The following is a 22,715-nucleotide window of genomic DNA, read 5'->3' on the forward strand; positions in this document are numbered from 1 at the left end:
AGACATTCCGGTGCATGCAACTATACGACATTTGGTTCTAAATCTTGACATAAGCTAATGAATTATAATAAAGTCTTTTAGCAAAACCTGAGGAGGTTAGGTTTGCTCTCGGCAACGAGTCATTTTTCATCAAGACTATCAAATGTTTTTCTTATTAAAAAGAAACTAGTAAGACTAACTATATCAGATTTGCTTCATCCTTCACACTGCAAATTTATAACTCATGAAACATTCACATCATTCAAAGAAGTTTAAAGCAGATTTGCACCTACATTCTAATTTCTACCCCCATTAAAACCACTACAAATTGTGGTACTACTATAAAACAGACCCTGCTCATCCTAGCTATAAACAATTTAACATAGCAAATCCCCTGTTTCGACGAAGATGGTACATTAACCCAAACTCAGGTACCAGTACTAAACAAACACCCTGGTTCAACCAAGAAGATCCATAAACCTGAACTCAGGTACGAATACAAAGGCCATAATGTTTACCAATTATATCAACTAAAAACCCAAGCTCGGCTAGCAATTACAAGACAACCAAGCCATCACAAGTCATAATTACCATTCAAATTTTTGTAACAGATGGAGACGGTAAAATGCAGACCCGAATATCAGTCTGTCTATACTCCATTTGAGTTTGACAAGTCATACTTTGGGTCCATAGACATGTTTCCAGTATTCTGTACTAAATTTTAGTTATTTCAATATTATTTAGCTTCGAATCACATGTATCTCTACTATCACATAACAACTTCATGTTGCTCAAAGTTTGCATAACACATAATCTCAAATATAACTTATAATACCGGCGAGAACTATATTAAGATAACAAGTACGTAACAAAATATCAGTTTAACCACTTCAGAGCGATAATTCTATTTTGCTAGCAAAGAAAAGATGGGTGAAGTTGTTCTCAACTACACAAACCAAAACAAAAGGATACAATTTGACTTTCCCTACACTACATTTGTGATATACCAAAATTCAATCAAATCTGTGCTACTTATCGATTTTTGATTTTTCGAGGTTTCAAACTACTGTACAAATAAATTGAATTGGATGCAGAAAGTTGAACAGTCTTAATATTAGAATTTATACATCATAACAAATTTGAAAATTCAACATTGGCTAACAAAACTACAGGAAAAAAAAGACGCAGAGTTTAATAATTTAACATTCAACTAGACCAACTGAGAAACTCTGACCGTCTACGTCAGGCAAAGACCAACCCTCGGAAAGAAACTAGTAAATAGGCCTCTGTTGATCATGAAAACCCATTAGACCAGCAAAACTAGCCTCTACGAACAAAGCCACCTGCAATTAAACGCACACATTGTTAGAACCTTGTACTAGATTGACCCTCCTACACTCGGCTATTACGCTTGCCAGGGTTTCAAAGTAGATTGCTAAGATTTTGACTCTTTAACCAATAGTTTTTTTACCTTCCGACTCGATTCCTCATTTACTAAAAAACACAGCTATCAATTTTAAATCCATATTATATTTAGCAAGTGAATAACTATCGGCAAACACTGCTAACATGCGTGCACATCATCATATTAGACATCACCAGTAAACAAGTAAAAGACAATCTTGATCACATATGCAGGCGCAGACACACACATGTTTCCTTGCACATCACTACTAAACCATAAAAATACAATCTTGATCTAAACACAAACAACCAAGGATCGTGTTGCAATAGTCATCACCAACAAAGTAAAAAAACACAATTTTAGGTGCACAAGCAGAAACGTAATAGCCAGCCTTAGTAAACTTTTAAAACACAATTTTGATCGGAACACACACATACATGATCTCAAAACATCACTAGCATATAAGAAAACACATAAATTTGATCAGGTCAAAGGAAAACACGCAACTCATGTTGAAATAGACATCAAAAGCAAACTACAAAAAAAAAATCATAATTGCACAATTGCGCAAATTGTAATAGAAATCACTAGCAAATCGAAATCATCTCAACACAATCTTGATCTGAATACAAACACGCACAACTCGTGTTGTAAAACACATCACGAGCAAGCACAAAAAAATTATAATCTTGATCACACACATAATAGACATCACTAGTGTATCTCTAGAAACACAATCTTGAGCAGTGAACATAAACACACACGGACAGCTCGTGTTGTAATAGACATCACAGAAATCTAGATAACACGGTCTTTAAACAAAAACACACACACACATGGTTTGATAGATATCACTAGTAGACAAAAAACAAAATTTTGAAATAAACAGAACACACAACAATCAACTGGGAAGAATACCAAAAATAAACCCGCAAACACAACAGATATGCACCAAAAGCTTACAGACCTATCCCATAACATTCTCGACATTATAACACAAGCTTGATTACATACACATGTGCGCAGACACACATTTGTTGTAAGAAACATCAGTTATAAACTATAAAAAGCACAATCTTCAGTACACATATGGGCAGACACGTTATAGACAGCACTACAAACAAGATATACACAGGCTCAATTACAGAAGCAAGCGCGGATATACTCATGTGTTGTAATAGACATCACTTGTACACTACAAAAACACAATTATCAGCACACACATAGGCAGACATGTAATAAACAGCTCTGGTGAACTTCTAAAACGCAATCTTGATCTGAACACATATAAACACATGCTGACACACACAACTCACGTTGTAATGGACATCACAAGCAAACTAAAACGACACAATCTTGATCACAAAAATGCATGTTGTAATCTACATCACCAGTAAACGAGAAAAATACAATTTTAATGGATACACGAAAACACGACTCATGTTGTAATAGACATCACGAGCAAACAAAAAAAAAATCAATCTTGATCACACGAATGCACATTGTGATAAACATCACTAGTAAACCATCAAAACACAATCTTGATCTGAATTCTGAACACAATCATGAACGACTCATAGTGTGATAGAACATCACAAGCAAAACTAAATAAACGCAGTCTTGATCACTCTTACACGAACATGTCGTAATAGACATCACTAGCAAACAAAAAAAATACAAACTTGGTTAAACACAAACACACACAAACTCAAAATGTAATACACATCACAACTAAACCATAAAATACAATCTTGATTAAAACACAAACATACATAGACTCAAAATGTAATACACATCACAGTCAAACCATAAAAATACGTTCTCATCTCTAATGTGATTATTCATAAGGACCCAAAAGAGCAACCGGTTTCTCATCAACAACCTGAACCACCTGACTACCAAACCCACCACCATTCTCCCCATTCACCCGCACCCCACCACCCCAAAACCACACAAACTCAAAATTTAATACATATCACAATCAACTTATAAAAATATAATCTTTATCAGAGTTGCATAGAAAGTTTATTTACCTAATCCATAACATTTGACACATCAAACTCACTGACAAACACACAGACTCAAAATGTAATACACATTACAATCAAACCATAAAAGTACAATCTTGATTAAACACACAAACACACAGACTCAAAATGTAATACACATCACAATCAAATCATAAAAATACAATCTTGATTTTAAAACACAAACACAGGCAGACTCAGAATTTAGTACGCATCACAATCAAACCATAAAAATAAAATCTTTATATGAAAATAAACCATACTTGCACAGAAAGCTTGCCCACCTAATCCATAACATCCAGACACATCAAACTCACTGAAACGAACCACCATTCCCATCTCTCAGATGATTATTCTGCACATACGGACCCAAAATAGCAATCGGTTTCTCGTCAACAACCTGTACCACCTGCCAACCACAACCACCACTTCCAACACCATTCTCCCCATTAGCCCCCAAACCACCACCCCCCACCTTCTCCTTCTCATTCAACTCAACCGCATTCAACGAAGCCAAAACCGCACTCGAATTATCCACTCTATCCACCCCAAACACATTCCTCTCCCCTACATTCCCCACAATCCTCCCTAACCCCCCATCAAACCCCACATTCCCCTCCACTCTCACCCTCTCCTCCACACTCGCGACATGCTCAATGGCCTCTCTCGCCCTCTTCTTCGTCGACCATGCCTCTTTCGCCTTCTTCTCCGCCTCCACTTTGGCCACCATATTGGCCTTACTCATCGACTCATGCGATATCTTAGCAGCTGCCAACAACGCAGCTGCACTTCTCTTATCAAACACATTATTTTTATTTTTATCTTCACTCGAACCAAATATCGAGCCCGAAACACAAAGACAACACACATAACAACCATTATTAGCTATTTTACCATTAGGGTTTGTCGCAACACAGCTTGTGTGTGAAATTGAGTGGCATTTAGAACAAGGGGTGGTGGAATCTTGGACAGGGGAAGTGGGGTTGTAGAGAGAGAAGCAAACTGGGCAAAATAATTGAGAGTTGAAGCGGAGAATGCAAGAAGTGCAGAGACGACGGAAGATGCCGCGGTGTTTTATGTAGTGGAGGAAAGGGGTTGGGTGGGATTTGCATTGGTTGCAGACGGTGGCGGTGGTGGTGGTGGCCGGAGTTGAGTCGGGGGTGGTGGTGAGAGGAGGGTCTGAGGGTTTTGTCATGGTGGTGGACTGGTGGTGCTGGGGAGTGTTTTGACTTTTGAGGGTAAGGTCTAAGGAGTGATATCAAGGAATTTGACCTATAATTAGCAAAAAATTTGCGTTTATTGCGTGTCGTTGGGGCACGCTAGAAAAATTCTTAATATTATTGATGAGAAAAAGTCAATCAAAGTTTGTCACATAACTTATTAACTAGCTCTATAATTTGTGTATATATAGGCATGCTCTAAATTGCAAGAATTTTTATCATTTTAATTCAAGGAGTTGATTGTATATTCATGTTATCGTCCGGTGGATGGATAATATATTTTTTTTTGTATATACAGAGTAATTTTTGGAATGCATTGACATTAGTGAAGGACATGTTCTTTAATATTTGACATTAAGTTAAAACAATATTTGTAAAGATAATTCTTGTTATCTATTACTTAGGGCAATGCATGGACGTTGCTCAAAAAATGTTTATGGTAGTTCGAGCTACCGCAAAATATAGTAATTTGTTTATATATAATCTTGTTTTATAATTTTATTTGAACTTAAGTCTTTAAATTTTGTATTCTTGACCTTAATAATTCTTCCCCTGCCTCGTTTCAATATTAGCAATTTTACATTTCTAGACATGTTAGGTGCCTTGTGGTTGCAATTAAAAAAATTTATAAAAATTATCTGTTTTACTCGATATTACTCTTTCACATTGTGGCACGTAAAAACGCAACCAAATACCAATCTAAACTATTATAATCATATGGTTTATAAACACTAAAAGCAAAATACTATATTTCAAAGCTAAAGAAAATAATGCATTATACGATAGAATAAAATAGTAATATATCTTTGAGGACCACTATTTAGCACAATGTAATCTTTAAAGCGATGCATGTACATACTCTAATTATGTATAAAGTATTGATTTGTTTAAAATTATATTGTGCGTTTATATGTTATAAATATGATCGGAACTATTTTATATGTTTGTGTATTAAAAATGTGATTGATGAGTTATACAACACTTAATATAAGTACAAGTTTGTATTGTACTTACATACATGAAAGTTCCTTTTTTATTATCTTTATCTGAATTGAACTTATTTGTACCATATAAATATAATACTTAAAGTATAATATGGGCATGTACAATTTATTTAATATAATGTATTAAATACATACACTGAAAATGCCCATCATGAAGGAATATCCATAAGATGCGCCTTGGCGGTGGTATTATCAAGTTGATGTTTCACGAGCACAGACCAACAATGTTTTGCAAGAATACGCCTGCATATGTGTCGTATCCGCAGGATATGCCTACAACTAATTAGTATTCGATCAGATACGCCTAAGTTGGACACACCTTTGCACCAATAATATTAGGTGGAAACGTCAAGGTTGATGGTGAAACTTGGTAAATCTTAGTGTTAATACAAAAGAATAACAACAATCTAATCGTATTGAACATGTCACCGACATCGCATCGAAAGAATACATCAAATTTTCTAGTAGAGTTGGGCGAACTTTAGTGTTTTTACAAGAATGTTTGATGGGTTCTTATATTTGAAGTTGATAGATCTCAACTGAACATGCATGAACTTGATGGGTCCTTGAACTTTAGTAAGGGACTCAGATAAGTGAGATGGGGCAATATATAAATGTGCAGGCTGCAAGGATGTATTGGGTGGTTAATTTGGGCGGCAGTCCCGTCAGTGGGTAAATCGGGCAGACTTAGTTAAAAAGCAGTGTAGTTTGGGCAATTTTTTCATGCTCAATATATACATTTTTTTAGTTTATATCTTTTTTAATATTTTATTCGTATTTTTTTATACTAGGTCTAAAAATTAATATTAATGCGATATAGGGTTTATATCAGTAAATTGTGTGATGAAATGTCATTGATAGGGTGTGACGACAATCATTAAAATTGGTGATAAAAATTATATTTTTGTAATAGCAAACTCTTTAATAATTTAAATGTACTGTCATTTATTTATAAAATATGAGAAAATAACTGATAAACCCATTTTTTGGTATCTCCTGTGGGTTTGTTGGCTATGACTACCCACCTTATACGCTAACCCTGATAGCATATTTATTTTATGATTATATACACATAAATATGTACTCATCTATTTGCTCAATCTCATCTCCTTCTTTTTTTGTCACAAGCACCTTCAACGACCTCTTTCCAGGTAGTTCCTTGTATTTTCTCTTTCTTGTTCATATTTACACTTATACTTGTTAATTTGCCGTTACGAACCATTGAAGAAACCGAGTTAATTCAAATCTTAATTACCAGCATTAATTCACCATCTTCAGTTGGTGTTATTCTTTTTTACACTACTCTTGTACTCGTAGTTTTCTTGAATAATTTGGAGGCTCAAATGGTAAATATACACAAATTTATTGGAATAGATGTGAACTTTGATGCCATATATGTAACACCTCAGTCTCACATCGAGTTTGGAACTTCTGTTCAGTTTATAAGGTAAAGTACTACTACTATGTGCACCAACAAATCATGATCGGGACTTGACCTAGTTTTCGAAAAAGTTCGGGATTTGACTCGGGTTGTCACATATGGTATCAGAGCTATCGCTCGAAAGTTTGATGCGTCAAGTTGCCCGAGGTGGGGACACAAAAGCTGGTGGTATTATCCCACAATGGCAAGAGGTTCGGAGGTGGGGATACGAAGCCAGCCGATATTATCCCACAATGGCTAGAGAGGAACGATCCGGACCTATGGGCTGTCTGTTTCGGGCTTGACGAGGACGTCAGGAGGTTAAGTGGGGGAGTTTGTAACACCTCAATCCCACACTGAGGTTGGGACTTCTGTTCAGTTTATAAGGCAAAGTACTACTACTATGTGTATCAACAAATCATGATCTTCTGGGGGCCTGTGGTGGGTTAGTCGTTACCCAAGTTGGTTGTATTGGGACAGTAGATTTCGGCTTATTTCGGACTCGGAATCAGGACTTGACCCAGATTTCGAAAAAGGTTCGGGATTTGACCCGGGTTGTCATAATATATTATGCACTTGATTACCCTCTCCTAAAATAAACAGTCTGCATTACACATGTACGTAATTAAATCTAATGTATAAAAAACATACAGGATTATGTTTATCGTATAAATGTAACACGTTGTTGGTGTTTGTATATGAAGTTGATATGATATCTATATTTACATGACACAAAAAAATACGGTAATTTATTTGACATAATTGGTTGATGCAACACTTAGTTTGTCGTGTTTACCTGGCATTTGGTCACCTCCGTTCCGGATTCTGCAATTTCAACCGCTCTTTTTCCTATTTTAGTTAAATAGGGCCATCGTCCATAAAATAACCTGATTTTGTAATCAAATTTGTAAACTCTTTCAAATAAACTACATTTTTCTTCATACTTGTAGTCAAACAAACTACATTTATTGAGATTTTATTTGATTTCAGTAGGAGTAGTTTTGTAAAACTATTCAAATAAACATCTCAATAAATGTAAATTTGATATTTTTGTCATTCTCTAAAAAAAGCATTCAAAATAGCTCGTACATATGACAAAATGGTTTGAACCATGTTAGGTCACACACACTGTAGAAGGGGGTTGAATACAATGTTTATCACAATCAAATCGAATTAAAGAACACAAGTAACAGAACACAAACTTTATTAAACTCTGTTACAATATGGAACTGTCCTCTCTCAGTGATGAACAAAAATATCACGAGAGCTGCTAGAGTTACAATAAATAATAAATTCAATTATGATAACAGATATAATGTAAATCCCATGTCTGTGTTTATATACTACACAGTTACAAGATAATCTCTAATTGATATGGAATATAATTCTGCTTCCTAAAATATATTAACTAGTTATCTTTTCTTCCAAGTATTTTATTCTTCATAGAATTCCTTGTTCATGCATATCTCTTCTTGCGTTTGTCTTGATCTTCTTTCCTTTCAATTAGCCGTCTTCCTTATCTGAAAGTCTCCTTAAGTCATGATATTATCTCCTGATAAATATCTCCTGATAACTTAAGTTCTGACAACTTAAATTCTGACTTCTATATAAGTGCTGATTTCCAGTTAAGTACTGATTTGTCCTGTTTAAGTAAGATGTGAAAACTAAACACAAATCATATTAGACATGATATTATCAAATATATCTAACAAACCACAACCTTAATAAGAATTTCTCTACTAGCAAAACAGAAAAGATATATCTTCCGATCTTTAATCTTATTCAGAAACATAATGTTAACAGTTGAGACTATCGTTATGCTAATTCTCAACCTCAAGCATGTTTGTTTAAATTTTAAATACTTAATTATCTTTTAAAAAGTAATTTATTCAATTTAATCGAAAGTAATACATAAAATATTTGACAAGTCATTCAATATAAACTCATATTTTTAAGACTTATTTTTTAATATAAGACCAATGCTATATATCAAAAAAACTTTCAAAAACGTTCCCAAAATGACATGTGTCATTTTTTAATTCGTTGGATTCATATTAATACAGGAGAGGCCCATTTGATTTATGAGTGAATATCTAATAGCACATCATCATCATTCGTCAATGGTTTTGGAAACCGTTTTTGGTACTCTAGCGTTTCTCAAAAAACAATCAGTTTCATATTAATACACGAGGGCTCATTTTATTAATGGGTAAACATCCAATAGCATATTGACACATCATCATTCGGGAAATGGTTTTCGAAACCGTTTTTGAGACTCTAGTATTTTTGTTAATATAACATGAGCTATTAGCTTATGTGATACAGATCATTTAAAAGGAATAATGAGTTTCAAAGATTTGAAATTAAGTAACTTTAGTTTCACTTTTTTCCCCGTATATGCTCAAATCCAAAAACTCTTTTAAAGTCCTGACCAATCGTTATCGTTTCTGAGAGAGTGTCCGACACGTATTTTAAGATGAATATAAAGTATAGTTCTATAATTTATTTTTTTAATTTTCTTTTTCTGAATAAAAATAGAATGTTTAAACTTTTATCCAGAAAAAGAAAATTTTTAAGAAAAGTTATAGAACTATACTTTCTATTTATCTTAAAATGCGTGTCAGACACTATCTTAGAAACGATAACAATCGGGAGAGACGGAGGGAGTTGATGTTATCAAATCTGGAATAAGAAACGGGAAAATATGAGTACCGCGAGTCTACGAGACCGCAACAAGGCAGTTCAGAATATAGTATGTACAGATACAAATACATAATAATGTACTCTAATTTTTAATAATTAATGATATATTGATGTTTATTAAAAAAATTAATTTGTAGCAGGTTTTTTGAATTTAATTTTAAAAAAAAAAATATATTTTAATGGTTCTTTCGGTTCCAAACCTTAAATTGCGGTTCGGTTCCGGTTCAATTCTATTATAACAACAATTTTGGTTCGTTCCAAAATTTTGCTTATTTCGATTCCTAGTTTCTTCGGGTTTGGTTCGGATCAATCCTGACCCGTTACTCACCCCTAACTCATATACTAATATGATATTGTTAGAGGCTAAAAGACTAAATAAATAAATAATATAAATATAATTTACAATAACTGTATTACACATATAATATATAATTATGTTAAACAAAACTGTTCTCGGTCATTTCGATTTTTGATGGTTGAGAATTGATGGTCTGTTTCCTCTTGGGGCCTTTTGGTTTAGACATGCTTCTGCCCTCGGCCCAATACGGGTCTCTTCCTTTATTGGACCTAGGGCAGACATAATTCTGAGTTCGATTCTCGATCATCCCGAGATTTGTTAGAACAAAAACTCGCATAAAAGCCTAATGAGTAAAAAAACATAAAAGAACATGACACGGAGGGGGGGGTTGAAAAATAAAATAACATTCTAAATATAAGACAAAAGAGGTAAATGTAGAATAAACAATAATAATTGATATGTAATCTTGATGAAAATACCAGGTAAAGATAGATGGTGAAAGATACAGAGAGTATAGCCAGGGAAGAGGCAGTGCATGGAAGGAACAGTCACACCATTACACAGGTGTTCAACCATCCCTTTCAGGCTCCCCCTCGTCCCCGTCTATTCTCTTCCATCATTTACCTCAAAATTCTCGAATCTCTGACAACAAACGACATCCAAGTAAAACCCGAAAGAAACTCAGAGAATAGAACACGTAATTGTTCAGATTGTCCCAAGTAGAGCAACAGATGTTTGCACATAACTACAATGCAGCATCCGTTAGACAAGAGTGGTGCACAGATTTGGGATCTGCGATACGACACAAGTTTAAGCACTGACAGAGACATCTATTGTGGAATATTACCAGTAAGATGATGAGATTATCACAATCCTGGCAATTGCCATATATAAGGAAGTAATTATGCAGATGTTACACTTGCCAGTACATGAAGTACTATGCTTAGTCTTCATTGTACATTTGTACTACATGAAGAGCAAGTACTGTATTACGACAGCTAACCAACAAATGTACTACACAAGTTCACTAACTATACTTCTCTTCTTGCAACTGAGCATGTGCAGTACAACCCAAAAGTTCCTGGACTATTTAGTCCTTGACCCTACTATTTTTGCAGAATAATGTCAAAATGACGTAAATCAAGGCAAAGCAGAATTTAAAAGAACAAAAAAATTTATAACATGGGGGCGAACGATTAAGATAGCTAACCCTCTAGATAAACTTTAAAATTACTTAAACCTCTGCTATCATCGTCTAAAAGCTAAAAGAACATATTACGGAAATGACAGGAAAAAAAAGCTTTCATCCAAGCTCAGGTGCATTGCCATGGTAAAGTCCGTGAAATACAATCCTGCAAGGAGAAGATCAGACTTCAAATTCTGCTTTGCTGGATTTTTATAATCGATACACATTAAGTAGTTGTTGATCAAATGAATTCCATCAACAAAACAATGCCATATTAAACGGGACATTTGACAGACAATATCAAATAGCACACCAGCAAGCTTACTAATTAACGAATGGGCTTTGTACAGTTTGCGAGTGCCTAACACAATAGATAACTCTCGCAACCTGTCAATATTAAACTACTTTTTTTAACAAGGGATGTTGGATAATAATCCAGCTGCTAGATACAGAACAAAACAAGCCAAACGAAGGTTGTTAGTTACTACTGCAACCTGAGTGGTAGCATTTAACAGTTTGACAACTGGAAATTAACTGTTACTCATATTATCAAATTCAATTACAAAATAAATAGTCAATTACGGCATAATTACATTAAAAAAATTGACCAAATTAAAACAGAGGATTTATATAATGTGCATTTAAACCATGTTTCTCTTCAAATAAAAGATATTTTGCTACCGCCCTCTCCTCAAGCTTTCTCATTACATTTACAACCCAATGCATGGGTCTGTGTCTCTGTGAATTACTAAAACTATCATTGTACATGGAAAACTCGAAAATTTTACCTTGATAATATAACTACTGGAATCTTAATACAAATACAAATGAGTGCATATAATAGCATGCACAAAAAATGAATCAGGTTATCTTCAGAAAGCACTCAAACCTATAATGATAAGCTCACTTGTGATAATAGTTTCTGTTCCTTTGACCATGAAGTACGATGTACGACTATAATAATTATGCAGGATGACAAAATAGGTGATAGGTGGTCCTTGGTTAATTTGGTAAAAACAAGTTTGTGCTGTCCATGTCATCAGATAATTTATAAATATTACTTTAACTGAAGGTCATTTTTTATTCTACTGAAAATTAGCTAATTGTGTGTTAGTTTTTAGATTGCCATATAAGCAACCGGCAACAAGTGACAGCCATCAAATTCTTAACAGCTAGCCTCAGTTGATGATATCTAATTCTGTATATCAGAGGGTGATCATCAATTGCTTCATTTAAATTTTCTACAATGGACACACGAAGAATGTCAAGATTTACTGTAAAATATATATAACAGGTTGTATTAGAGTACTGAGTTTGTAAAAAGGCTTCAGATTCCTTCTTACCCAGGCTAAGGCTCTAAAAGCTCTTTGCATGTTGACTTGTTGTGTCCGCTGCCCTTGCATTTCCCGCACTGGAGTTGACGTCTGATTACATCTTTGCTTTTCTTCTTCACTGGACGACCTGGTGGACGACGAGTAGGAGGAGCTTTGACAGTCACTGATAATGCACCCTGAGAACAGTCATTCGCCGTCCTATCAATATCAACGATAGGATGTACTGATTCTGAATACGTTGATCTGTAGTTTACGACAGTCAAGTATATAGAACAATAATAATATGGATCACGATTAAGGCAAGCAATGACAGGAATAGCATGGCAGCAAGGCAATCCAGTGAGTTGCCAGCCTTTGCAGGTACAACTAAAGTTATCAACGTCAACAACTTCAACGGAGTCACCATGAACCTCAACTCTGCTTCCAGATGAAATTAGTACAGGATGTGGATGAACGTGAACATTCTCCTTCTCTAGCTTTTCCTCCATTATTGGAGTTAATCTCGTTAGCCATTGACTAGATTCTACCCTTCGGGCATGCATTACATCCATTATCTTACACCGTATAGCATCGACCATCTGAGTTATTGGTAGTTCATGTGCATCTGATACCCATCCATAAAACTCCTCTCCAAAGTTTGACGTCAGATGGTTATATCTTGCTCCTGGGAAGAACGCATTTGCCCAATGCTCAGGTTCACTTTCATTGACCCAAATGTAAGCTTCGACTGAAATATTTTTTATGCGCTCCACACATATTTGGAATTCCTCGGGAGTACCTGCATATGCTGCAGCAAATAAATCCTCAATCATGAGACGCTTAACTTCAACGGAAAACTGGCCCTTTAAATCTCTAACAAGTTTCTCTGAAAGGTAATGTAAACAGTAACCATGGTGAACATTCTCGTCCTGAAAAATGTTATTAATTGACTCCTTCAATCCCTTCTCTCTATCTGCTACAAAAGTTATACCATGACAATCTGATAATGCATTTCTGAGCTGCACAAGAAACCAATGCCAATTATCATTGGTTTCTGCGTCTACTACAGCAAAAGCAACAGGAAAGACACCATCATTTCCATCAGCAGCAGTTGCAGTCAACAACATTCCTTGATACTTTGAATTCAAGGTTACACTATCAAGGAAAAGAAGAGGCCGACAGCCATTTTGGAACCCATGAATTGAGGCATGAAATGATACAAAGAGGCGATGAAAGCTTGAGTCATCCTTAGTAGTAAATGTAGCAAGACTACCAGGATTTGTCTCCATTATTGAATCACATAAACTTGGAAGTTGACCATATGCCTCTTTATATGATCCCTGAAGCTGCTCCTTGGCAATTTCTTTCCCACGCCACGCCTGAAAGTAATTGAGTTGAATTCCATACTCATTCTTTATGTCTTCAACGATATCCCTGGGTTTATAGTCTGGAACTTCCTTCAACTTTTCCTTAATAACACTTGCCACCCAACTTCTTGTGGCCTGATGACCAGTTGGTACAACATTTCCTTCACATGTATGTGCTGAATCCATTTTCTTAATACAAATTAGTTGGGTGGTAGACAACCTTGATGCATGAATTCTCCAAGGGCAACCTTCAACCTTGCACTTGACAGTCACTCGGTGACTATCATTCTTATTATACCTAAAAGCAAACTGATGAGCAATGGCATATTTACGCAAAGACTCGCGGAACTCATGTACACTGTTAAACCTTTGTCCAACACCTGTTATAATGTTTTGCCACTGTTGTGCAGCTTTCACATGCTTTTCACCATTAGATTTCAGGAGAGCCGGAGGCATATCACTAGGTATATCAAAAAGGGCTTCCACATTGTTTAAATCATCTACAATACCAAAGTTCGCATCAAGCAGGAGACCTGGCTCACTTGAGTCATCAAAAATATCATCCCCAAGACTAGCAGGAGCGTCAACAAACATCCCATCCTCAGACAAACTTGTCCTGCTTGACCTGCAATATACATGTTCCCAATGTCTAACCTGAAAAGGTAAGATTCAACTATAACATAAGTCAGCAAGGTAACTACCTACTCCCAGGCATGCTTGAGATATCTGCAGTGACAACTTCTTCATTCATAACATATATGTCGGTGGTGTTGTAGTCACCATGGAAATTAATCATGCGTTTAAGATCTTTATCGTTTGAAATTGAAATAAGTGTCTTCTTATTTTCGAAAAGAAAATATTTAATAGACATTGCCATGGTGCTGTAGTTGAACATCTCCGCTACCTCCATTACGAAAGTATCATACGTCATTTTATCATCAACTTCCATGGCGTGAGCATTCCCTCCTACATACAACAAATTACCATCCTTGTCCTTCTCAAACACACCACCTGATTGACATATAACAATAACCTTCTTCCCAGCCATGACCTAAATCATAAATTTCATTTTTTTTAAAGTAAAAAAAGATGTCTTCGTTTCATCTAACAGAAAATCACAAATAAAAGTTTCCATTGTAAATAGAAAACTGTGACTCCATACTAGTACATACAATTTTAAGAGTCTAAATATGCATTTCCTTTCACATCTAAACAAAATATCATACAGTTTTCATCGTAAATACAATACTTTCACTATTTGTTTAAAAAGGGGCATGTTGTATTTTGCGAAACTAAAATACAAGGTCCACAACAGCATATATCCAACTTTTTCCCAATAATGAATATAATTTTCATCAATTCATGACTATCTTCTTCTTTTCCAATTTTAGCATTCATGATCATTCACATGTCCAATATTCTAACAAACATAAAGGTTGCATAACCGCCCTTACGAACCTTGACCTATACTTTCTATATCAATAAGTTTAAATCTCTCCCTCTCCAAAAATCTTTCTAAATATATAAAGTACAATGCCGGTTTTCTCATTTAGGCCTAACATCATATCATATAGTTACAGAACTTTAACCCAATCACTTCAGGTCAAGAACACACACACACATAACAAGATCAGCACATACAGTAAAAACTAATCCATTCCTTTACAGCCTTGTACATTGAAAACTAAAACCAAACAGTTACCCAAAAACAAGAATTATAATTTAGAACAGCTATAACTAACACACACAGATAGGGAGGGGGAGAGAGAGAGAGAGAGGGGGGGGGGGAGGGAGAGAGGGAGGGGGGGGGGGGAGAGAGAGAGAGAGAGAGAGAGAGAGAGAGAGAGAGAGAGAGAGAGAGAGCTAATGCATTCGTGTACAGTAAAAACTAAAAACCAAACAAGAACACATCAAACTACAAAACAAGAACATAAACCAAGAATGACCCAAAAACAAAAACACACGTCATATACATACAATGGGCATACAAGATTCACAAATCAAGAAAAGCCCACCAAAGATTTGAAGACCCAGATGATAAATGAGAAGAAAGATGATACCTTTATGTGGAATCTATGGAAACAGCGGGAGCATATTAAAGCAACTCATTCTGATAAATTACAACTGTACACCCTGCAGCGGAAATTGAACCCAACTTCAAGAGTTTAGACCCGAATATATTCTTCGCCGACCCATGACCCGATTTATTTTTTACCTGTGCCAAACGTAACGAAAAATGATCCAAAATCTCACTATTTGAGTAAGAATGACTCTCGATATCATTTTATGAAAATATGGTCCCAAATGTTATTTAAAAAAACAGAGGATCGAGTTTCGCTTTTTTTATTGATGATAAATGCAGATGCGTTTTCCGTTTTCTCTTTTCTTTTTTAACGTTTCAAACGTGACTTCAATTCACGTTTTTTCAATCAAAACATAATTTCAAGTTGTGTTTTCAAGTTAAACGTCATTTGTATTAGCGTTTTTAACATTTTTTTGTTATTTATTTATTTTTTACCGAAAATACTAGATAATGTTATGTTTTCAAGCTTAAATTTTTTTTCCTAAGGCGTGTTTTATTCGTATTTTATTTATATATATTAATATTTACTATTTTTAAAACGCAAATTCAGAACTACTGAACCTTTAAATTGAGAATTGGTGAATCCAAAAATATTAAAAAGTGGGCCCTAATTTAACAACTTTTAATATTTTAGGGTTCACTAATCCCTTTTTAAATAGGGTTTAGCAGACCCTAAACCCTAAGTCTAAACCCTAATTTGTTTAGGGCCGACCTAAATTTTAGAAACCAAATTCTAATTATTAATAATTTTTAATATTTTAGGGTTCACTAATACTTAATTTGGGTTTTTAAAAATATTAAAAAATTTATAAATATGAATAAAACATCTCTTAAAATTACGTGTTAAACTTGGAAATATAACATTATTTAATTTTTTCGGTAATTTTTTTAAAAAAAAAAAAAAAAGAAAAACCGTAGTCCATGTTGCGTTTTCCCTGGAAAACCAAACATGAGACCCTTTTTGGGCACAAAAAACTAACTAAAAAACACAATCTCAAGTAACGTTTTCATACCCTCAAATCATTAGCTCAAACTGTGTTTTTCAGATTTTTTTTAAAAGAAAATGAAAACGTAAAACGCAACAGCATTTTTGTTAAATTTAAAAAAAACTCAAGACGAGACTCCGTTTTGAAATGACATTTTGGGTTATTTTTCATAAAGTGACATTGTGACATTCTTCCCCAAATTGTGACATTTGGGGCCAAAACCCAAATATAACAACATCGATATTTGATTTTATATTTAACAACAAATATACCATCTTGTTATTTTAAATCTAAATTTAACATTATATTACCCCATTATTGAACTTTCTATAAGACATATTGTATATATTAAATAGTATAATATCTTGTTCGGGTCTTTCTTCATTGAAGCGATATTGTCTAAGTTTCCGGGAGCACCTGCTTACTTTTCGGTTAGATGATATACTTTGATGAATGAAGGAAACTCCGTCCCTCCGGATTGTATTCTTGATTTTTATCAATGAAAATATTTATATTTCTGCAAAAAAAAATAAAAAATATATATATATATAATATCAGAGCTCGTTTTAGGGAGGCACTTGTGTTCGAGTCCTCCCACCCCCCATTTGTTTAATTTAAATATTTATTGTTGGTATTGATATTGATATTGGTTGTATTTGTCGTTGTCAATCGTAGCGAAAAAATTTCGTACAAAATAAGATCCTATCCGGGCCTTCCTCTACTACCGTTTTAGTGCAACCGATTACTTAACACTATTTTATTAAAATTACAAAAAATTCAATAATTTTGTATTATTAAATCAATTTGATGATATTAAAAGTACAGTAGTTAAGTCAATATTTATGTTCGTTTAAAATTGAAAAGTTAATTACAAAAATCTATAGACTATATTTAAATAATAAAATCATAAATAAATTTAAAATAATATTTTTCCTGTGCCAAGTGCTATAAAAAAACTTATATTATATTTTATGACTTTTTTAATTTAATTCACTTATTACTTCGTCGATGGCATAAAGTGTTAATAAACAAATATTGTTTTTTTAAAGTATTTTCAAAAAAAATCATTTCAATTATAAAATATTATATCAAATTATTTTGGATAGTTTTGTGTATCTAATTCTATTTTAGTGAATAATATAATTAGATGATAGGTGCGTTAATTCACAAAAATAGTGCAATTTTATTATTATATATTTGACTTCTTGCATTTTTGAATATGTGAAATTATCATATATTTTATAGAGTATATTTTAATTTATCCTTATAATGGGGTGCTTGTAATTTATTTATTTTTTTAAAAAAATAAAGGTGAAGACGTGGAGTTTATTAATAAGGATGGAGACATGTAACATTAGAGTGGACAACACAATCGAGGTAGTATTTGATCGAATAATACAGCTTCTGAACCCAATTTTTTAGGATTTAGTGATTTCTTAAATAGTTTTGCTATGATATTTGATATTTGTTGAGAAAAGGATTAGAAGATAAATTTAGAGAGAAAAATCAGTTACAGAGAAAAAAGGATAAATTAACGGAAAATCATTTATTTTTTCAAAAATAAATCATTTATTTTTTCAAAAATCGTATTATATTCTACAAGCTGATTTCACAAATACTGATTCTGAAAATGTAAACTCTTATATGCCGGAATTAACATTACAAGAAAAGAAGAAGTTACCACGGGGAAACAAAAAGTCTGCACGAGTAAGAGATTTTTATGAGACTATAAATAAGATCTATATTGGAAACTCTCATTCTAGAAGATCTGGTAGAACAAGTGACTTGGAATATTCAAAAACTGATAAATATGTTGTTGATGCTTTAATTCCAAGGGATGCTGGAAATCTGACATGAATTGGGAATAATACAAAGTTTGAAGATTTGCATAAAATTATATTAGTACAAATTGTCAATAATAGAATTGGAGAAAAGCTAATTTATTTTCTGGAATCTGGGAGAAAGTTGAGGTTTACTCAAGAGCAGTTGAAGAATAAACCATGGTAGGAGTTGGAATTTGTCACTACTTTACTTAAGGTAACCAACTCTACTACTGCTGGATGGTCAGAATTTTTGAAGAACTTGGTATACATAAAGCAGAGAGGAATGGCATACAAGTCTAATTACATTCCAAAATACATTGATGAATCTGGTTATACTGTTGATATGTGTGAAAAGGTTCTCATTTTCAATCTAGATCTCTTGGAACTTGATGATCTGTCACTTAGAAGAGCAAATATGCATGACCTCAAAGTTGTTGTTTATCAGAATGATGAATCAATATAGGAGCTAACGTATATCAAACAGAGAATGGAAATGTATGTGAATGTACTTGAAGGTAATTTACTCAAGAAATTCCTTGATGGAGGTACTGATTGTACTAAAGTTCAAGATTAAAGATAAGGTCTGAGAAACACTGATTATAAGACTGTATATTCATTTGTATTTCTGCATTTAGATAGTTTTAACATCATCAATTTAAAACTTGTACATATTTTCATAATGCACAAGTTTGGGGAGATTGTTATAAAAAAATTGATGATATCAGCATATAAACTATCAGATTTTATTTATCAGTTGTTGATATCAAAGTTTAGCAGAGGTGGCGTTATCAACATTTTTTATCAGCATTTGATGATCAGCATTTGACATCAACATTTGATCACTTCAGCTGAAAGTCAGGAGATATCGAAGAAGAAAAGATTTGTAGAATACATGTCGGTGCAGGACTTTATTTATTGTAACAATCAATACATGGATATATTTTAGGATTCCTTATTATAATAGAATACGATTCCTTATTGATTGTGAAGATGTGCAGTATATAAACACATATTAGGTTTACACTATATGTGTGACGAATTGATATATCTTTTATGTAACCTAACAGCTCTCAAGGATTACTGTTCATCCTTTGAGAGGGTAATTTTGTAATTAGTTTTTATCAGTCAGTACAAAAACTGTTTCAATCTGTTGAGTACTTAATTCGATTTGTTTGCATAAACTGTATTCACCCCCCTCTACAGTTGTATTAAGGACCTAACATGTTAAATGAATTATTATGTGTTTATTATTATTAAAAATATTGTATTCTTGACTTTTATCAATAGAAATATTTATATTTCTACAAAAAAAAATTGTTAGCCATGATTTAACATACGGTAGATTTGTGTGTGGTCCCGTAAGGATCAGAGTATTTTTCGGATATTAGTTACGTGTTTAAAATCCAATTATATGAATTATTCGTTATGTGGACGCGTGTCAAAGTGCGTTTATTACGTGTTACATGTTCTAACTCGTTCCACATGCTTTTGCATTAGGGTTGTCAAACGGATAATTCGGATACAAATATGCCTATATCCGTATACGCATCCGCAATCATCAGATTCGAATACGGATAATATCCGCTTTATTTCAGATACAGATAATATCCGCTTTTTTCGAATACGAATGTGGATATTTCGGATGAATATCGGATTTTTTAAATTTTTTGTTGCCCCTACCGTTTTGACGATGATTATAGAACATTTTTTAAAATTAAATACAAATAATATTTATATATGTATAAAGTATGTGTACAATTATATAAAATTTTGTATAACGTATTATTTAATACATTTACACATATTATAAACTAAAAAAATAAAATTTAAATTATATACAATTATCTATTTATATAATTTAAATATCATATATGTATTTAGTTTCAGATTAGAATATCCCGAATTCGGATACGGATAATATCCATTTTTTCTCGGATACGGATAATATCCGTTTTTTCTCAGATACGGATTTTTCGGACGAATATCAGATTTTTCGATTTTTTTTGACAGCCCTAGTTTGCATATGTTATATGTGTTTTCGGGTTTTACTCTAAAATTAGAAAATATTTTGGTTTCCAATTAATTATCAGACCGGGTCCCCGACCGGGACGTCAAAACCCACAGTGTATTTTCATTTTTACAAAATCAAAGATCTTGCAAATATCATGTTTTCGTATTTTTGGAATATTTGTAATTTTCAGAAAATTGTGGCATAATTTTTATATTTATTCGAATAAAATTTATTCTGCGTTGGTTATTAATTTTGGGCCAATAATTTTTATTAAATAATATAATTAGGTCCCAAATAACTTTTGGGGTATTTTTCTGTAATTATAAATAAATTTTAACTATTTGTAATTTTGATAAATAATCAAAAAAATAGAAAAATTCTGTAAAAATATCTCTATAGTGTTCTTGAGTTCATGAAGATCAAATCCACGTTTGAAGATTATTTGGATTTCATAAATTGAAGTGTTAGTAACCGTTTTGAAGCTCTCGATCTTCTCTTTCTTAATCTACCATCAAATCGTATGAACGATTCATAATTTTAATTCAATTTTTAGTGTTTAAACTCAAAATTTGGGAATTCTTGATTGAATGATATTTGGTTAAATATGATGATAGATATAGCTTTATTAAGTGATTTACAATCAAATTATGCATATAATTATGTCATTTGTTTGCTGTAATGAAATAATCAAATATAAAAGTTTAATCATTTATATTTTTTCAATTTTTTTCGATTCACACGTGTTGTGGTTGTTGATTTTGATTATGGTAGTAGGTTGGTATGATTTTCAACATCATTTTATTATATAGTTCGTTAATTTTGGTTGAGTTTTAAGCCTAATCGTTATTTCGCCGGATTGTTGTCGGCGTTCTTCGTCAAGTGGTCGGATTGTCACTTCCCGACATCGTTTGTTGTATTTAATGCATCCGTTAGACTTCTGGGACGTTGGTCGTGTGATTTAGGGTGAGAACCGAGATCAATTCAGCCGTTTTCGGTTTCAGTAACACCTAGTGACTCATAGATATAAGGTCTCCCACTGTAACATTAACACTCAAACCTGACTGAGAGATAATAAGATAATATTTTGTGAAAGCCATACTGGATTTATGCCACCATGGATCAAACCATAAGGAGGTTTGACAATCATTACTCAACTTGTACTCAATAAAATTAATAGCCACTTGTCGAAACTTCAAGATTTTCCTCCATATCCGGGAACAATCCGAAGGAATTTTCATGGTCCAAAAGAGGTTACGCTTAAGGGTAGTGCTATGAATCCATCTAGAGCAAAGACACTCAGATTTACCAATTATTTTACATAACGGAATTAAAATCAAAGCTTGGTTCCACTCTTTAGGGTTTTTAAGATTCAGACCACCTTCCTCCCGCGACATGCATACCTTATCCCAACTTACCCTTGCTCCTCCTACTTTATTAAGATGTCATTTTTAAAGGAATCTAGTGAACATCATTTGAATCTGATTATGAACATCTCTTGGTAAAATAAAAAGAGCAGACCAGAAGGCTTGAATAGAGAACAAAACTGCCATAATGAGTTGAACCCTACCTGCGAAGGAAATGAGAAGAGAGGTACATGCATTAATCCTATTGGAAAGCTTGGAGCTAAGAGGTATGTAATCATTAGTACTCAGCTTAGTGGTGATAAGTGTAACCCCTAAAAATTTCACCCGTAACTGGCCATGCGGAGTGTTGTACATGTTGTCGAACCAACTGACCATGTCAGGATCACAGTTGTTTAAAAAGACAATACTCTTGTGAACACTAGGAGTTAAGCCACTAAGGTCGGAGAATTGAGACAAGTCATTCATGGTGTGCAAGATAGAGTCCTTGTCACCGTGTGAGAAAATGAGAACATCGTCTGCAAAGAGT

The 22,715-nt window shown here is 33.6% G+C and overlaps 2 protein-coding genes across 3 annotated transcripts; both read right to left on the reverse strand.

Annotated features, from left to right (window-relative positions):
* Positions 1 to 1,046: 1,046 nt before the first annotated feature.
* Positions 1,047 to 4,690, reverse strand: LOC141668591 (uncharacterized). Of its 2 annotated transcripts, none has more exons than XR_012553098.1 (2): positions 3,675 to 4,690; positions 1,047 to 1,322 (listed from the first exon to the last, which is right to left on the reverse strand). XR_012553098.1 is itself a non-coding variant. In XM_074475531.1 (2 exons), the coding sequence occupies exon 1, from the start codon at positions 4,604 to 4,606 to the stop codon at positions 3,725 to 3,727; it is 882 nt and encodes a 293-aa protein (XP_074331632.1). In that variant the 5' UTR covers positions 4,607 to 4,688; the 3' UTR covers positions 1,047 to 1,322; positions 3,696 to 3,724. The 2 variants fall into 2 exon arrangements, 1 of the variants encoding a protein (XP_074331632.1); XM_074475531.1 differs by having other exon boundaries at positions 3,696 to 4,688.
* A 6,371-nt stretch (positions 4,691 to 11,061) lies between these two features.
* On the reverse strand, positions 11,062 to 16,181 carry LOC141668597 (uncharacterized). The gene is made up of 4 exons (XM_074475545.1): positions 15,983 to 16,181; positions 14,624 to 14,973; positions 12,586 to 14,547; positions 11,062 to 11,408 (listed from the first exon to the last, which is right to left on the reverse strand). The coding sequence occupies exons 2-3, from the start codon at positions 14,968 to 14,970 to the stop codon at positions 12,591 to 12,593; spliced, it is 2,304 nt and encodes a 767-aa protein (XP_074331646.1). The 5' UTR covers positions 14,971 to 14,973; positions 15,983 to 16,181; the 3' UTR covers positions 11,062 to 11,408; positions 12,586 to 12,590.
* Positions 16,182 to 22,715: the final 6,534 nt, after the last annotated feature.

Source organism: Apium graveolens, chromosome 6 (genome assembly GCF_009905375.1).
Source record: "Apium graveolens cultivar Ventura chromosome 6, ASM990537v1, whole genome shotgun sequence".
Lineage (NCBI taxonomy): Eukaryota > Viridiplantae > Streptophyta > Magnoliopsida > Apiales > Apiaceae > Apium > Apium graveolens.

What these genes read in the sequence shown, in the direction of transcription:
- LOC141668591 (XM_074475531.1), bottom strand. Translation starts at nt 4,606, where the DNA reads ATGACAAAACCCTCAGACCCTCCTCTCACCACCACCCCCGACTCAACT.
- LOC141668597 (XM_074475545.1), bottom strand. Translation starts at nt 14,970, where the DNA reads ATGGCTGGGAAGAAGGTTATTGTTATATGTCAATCAGGTGGTGTGTTT. An exon ending in TCAAGCATGCCTGGGAGTAG is followed by an intron (nt 14,548 to 14,623) that starts GTAGTTACCTTG and finishes TGTATATTGCAG; the next exon opens with GTCAAGCAGGACAAGTTTGT.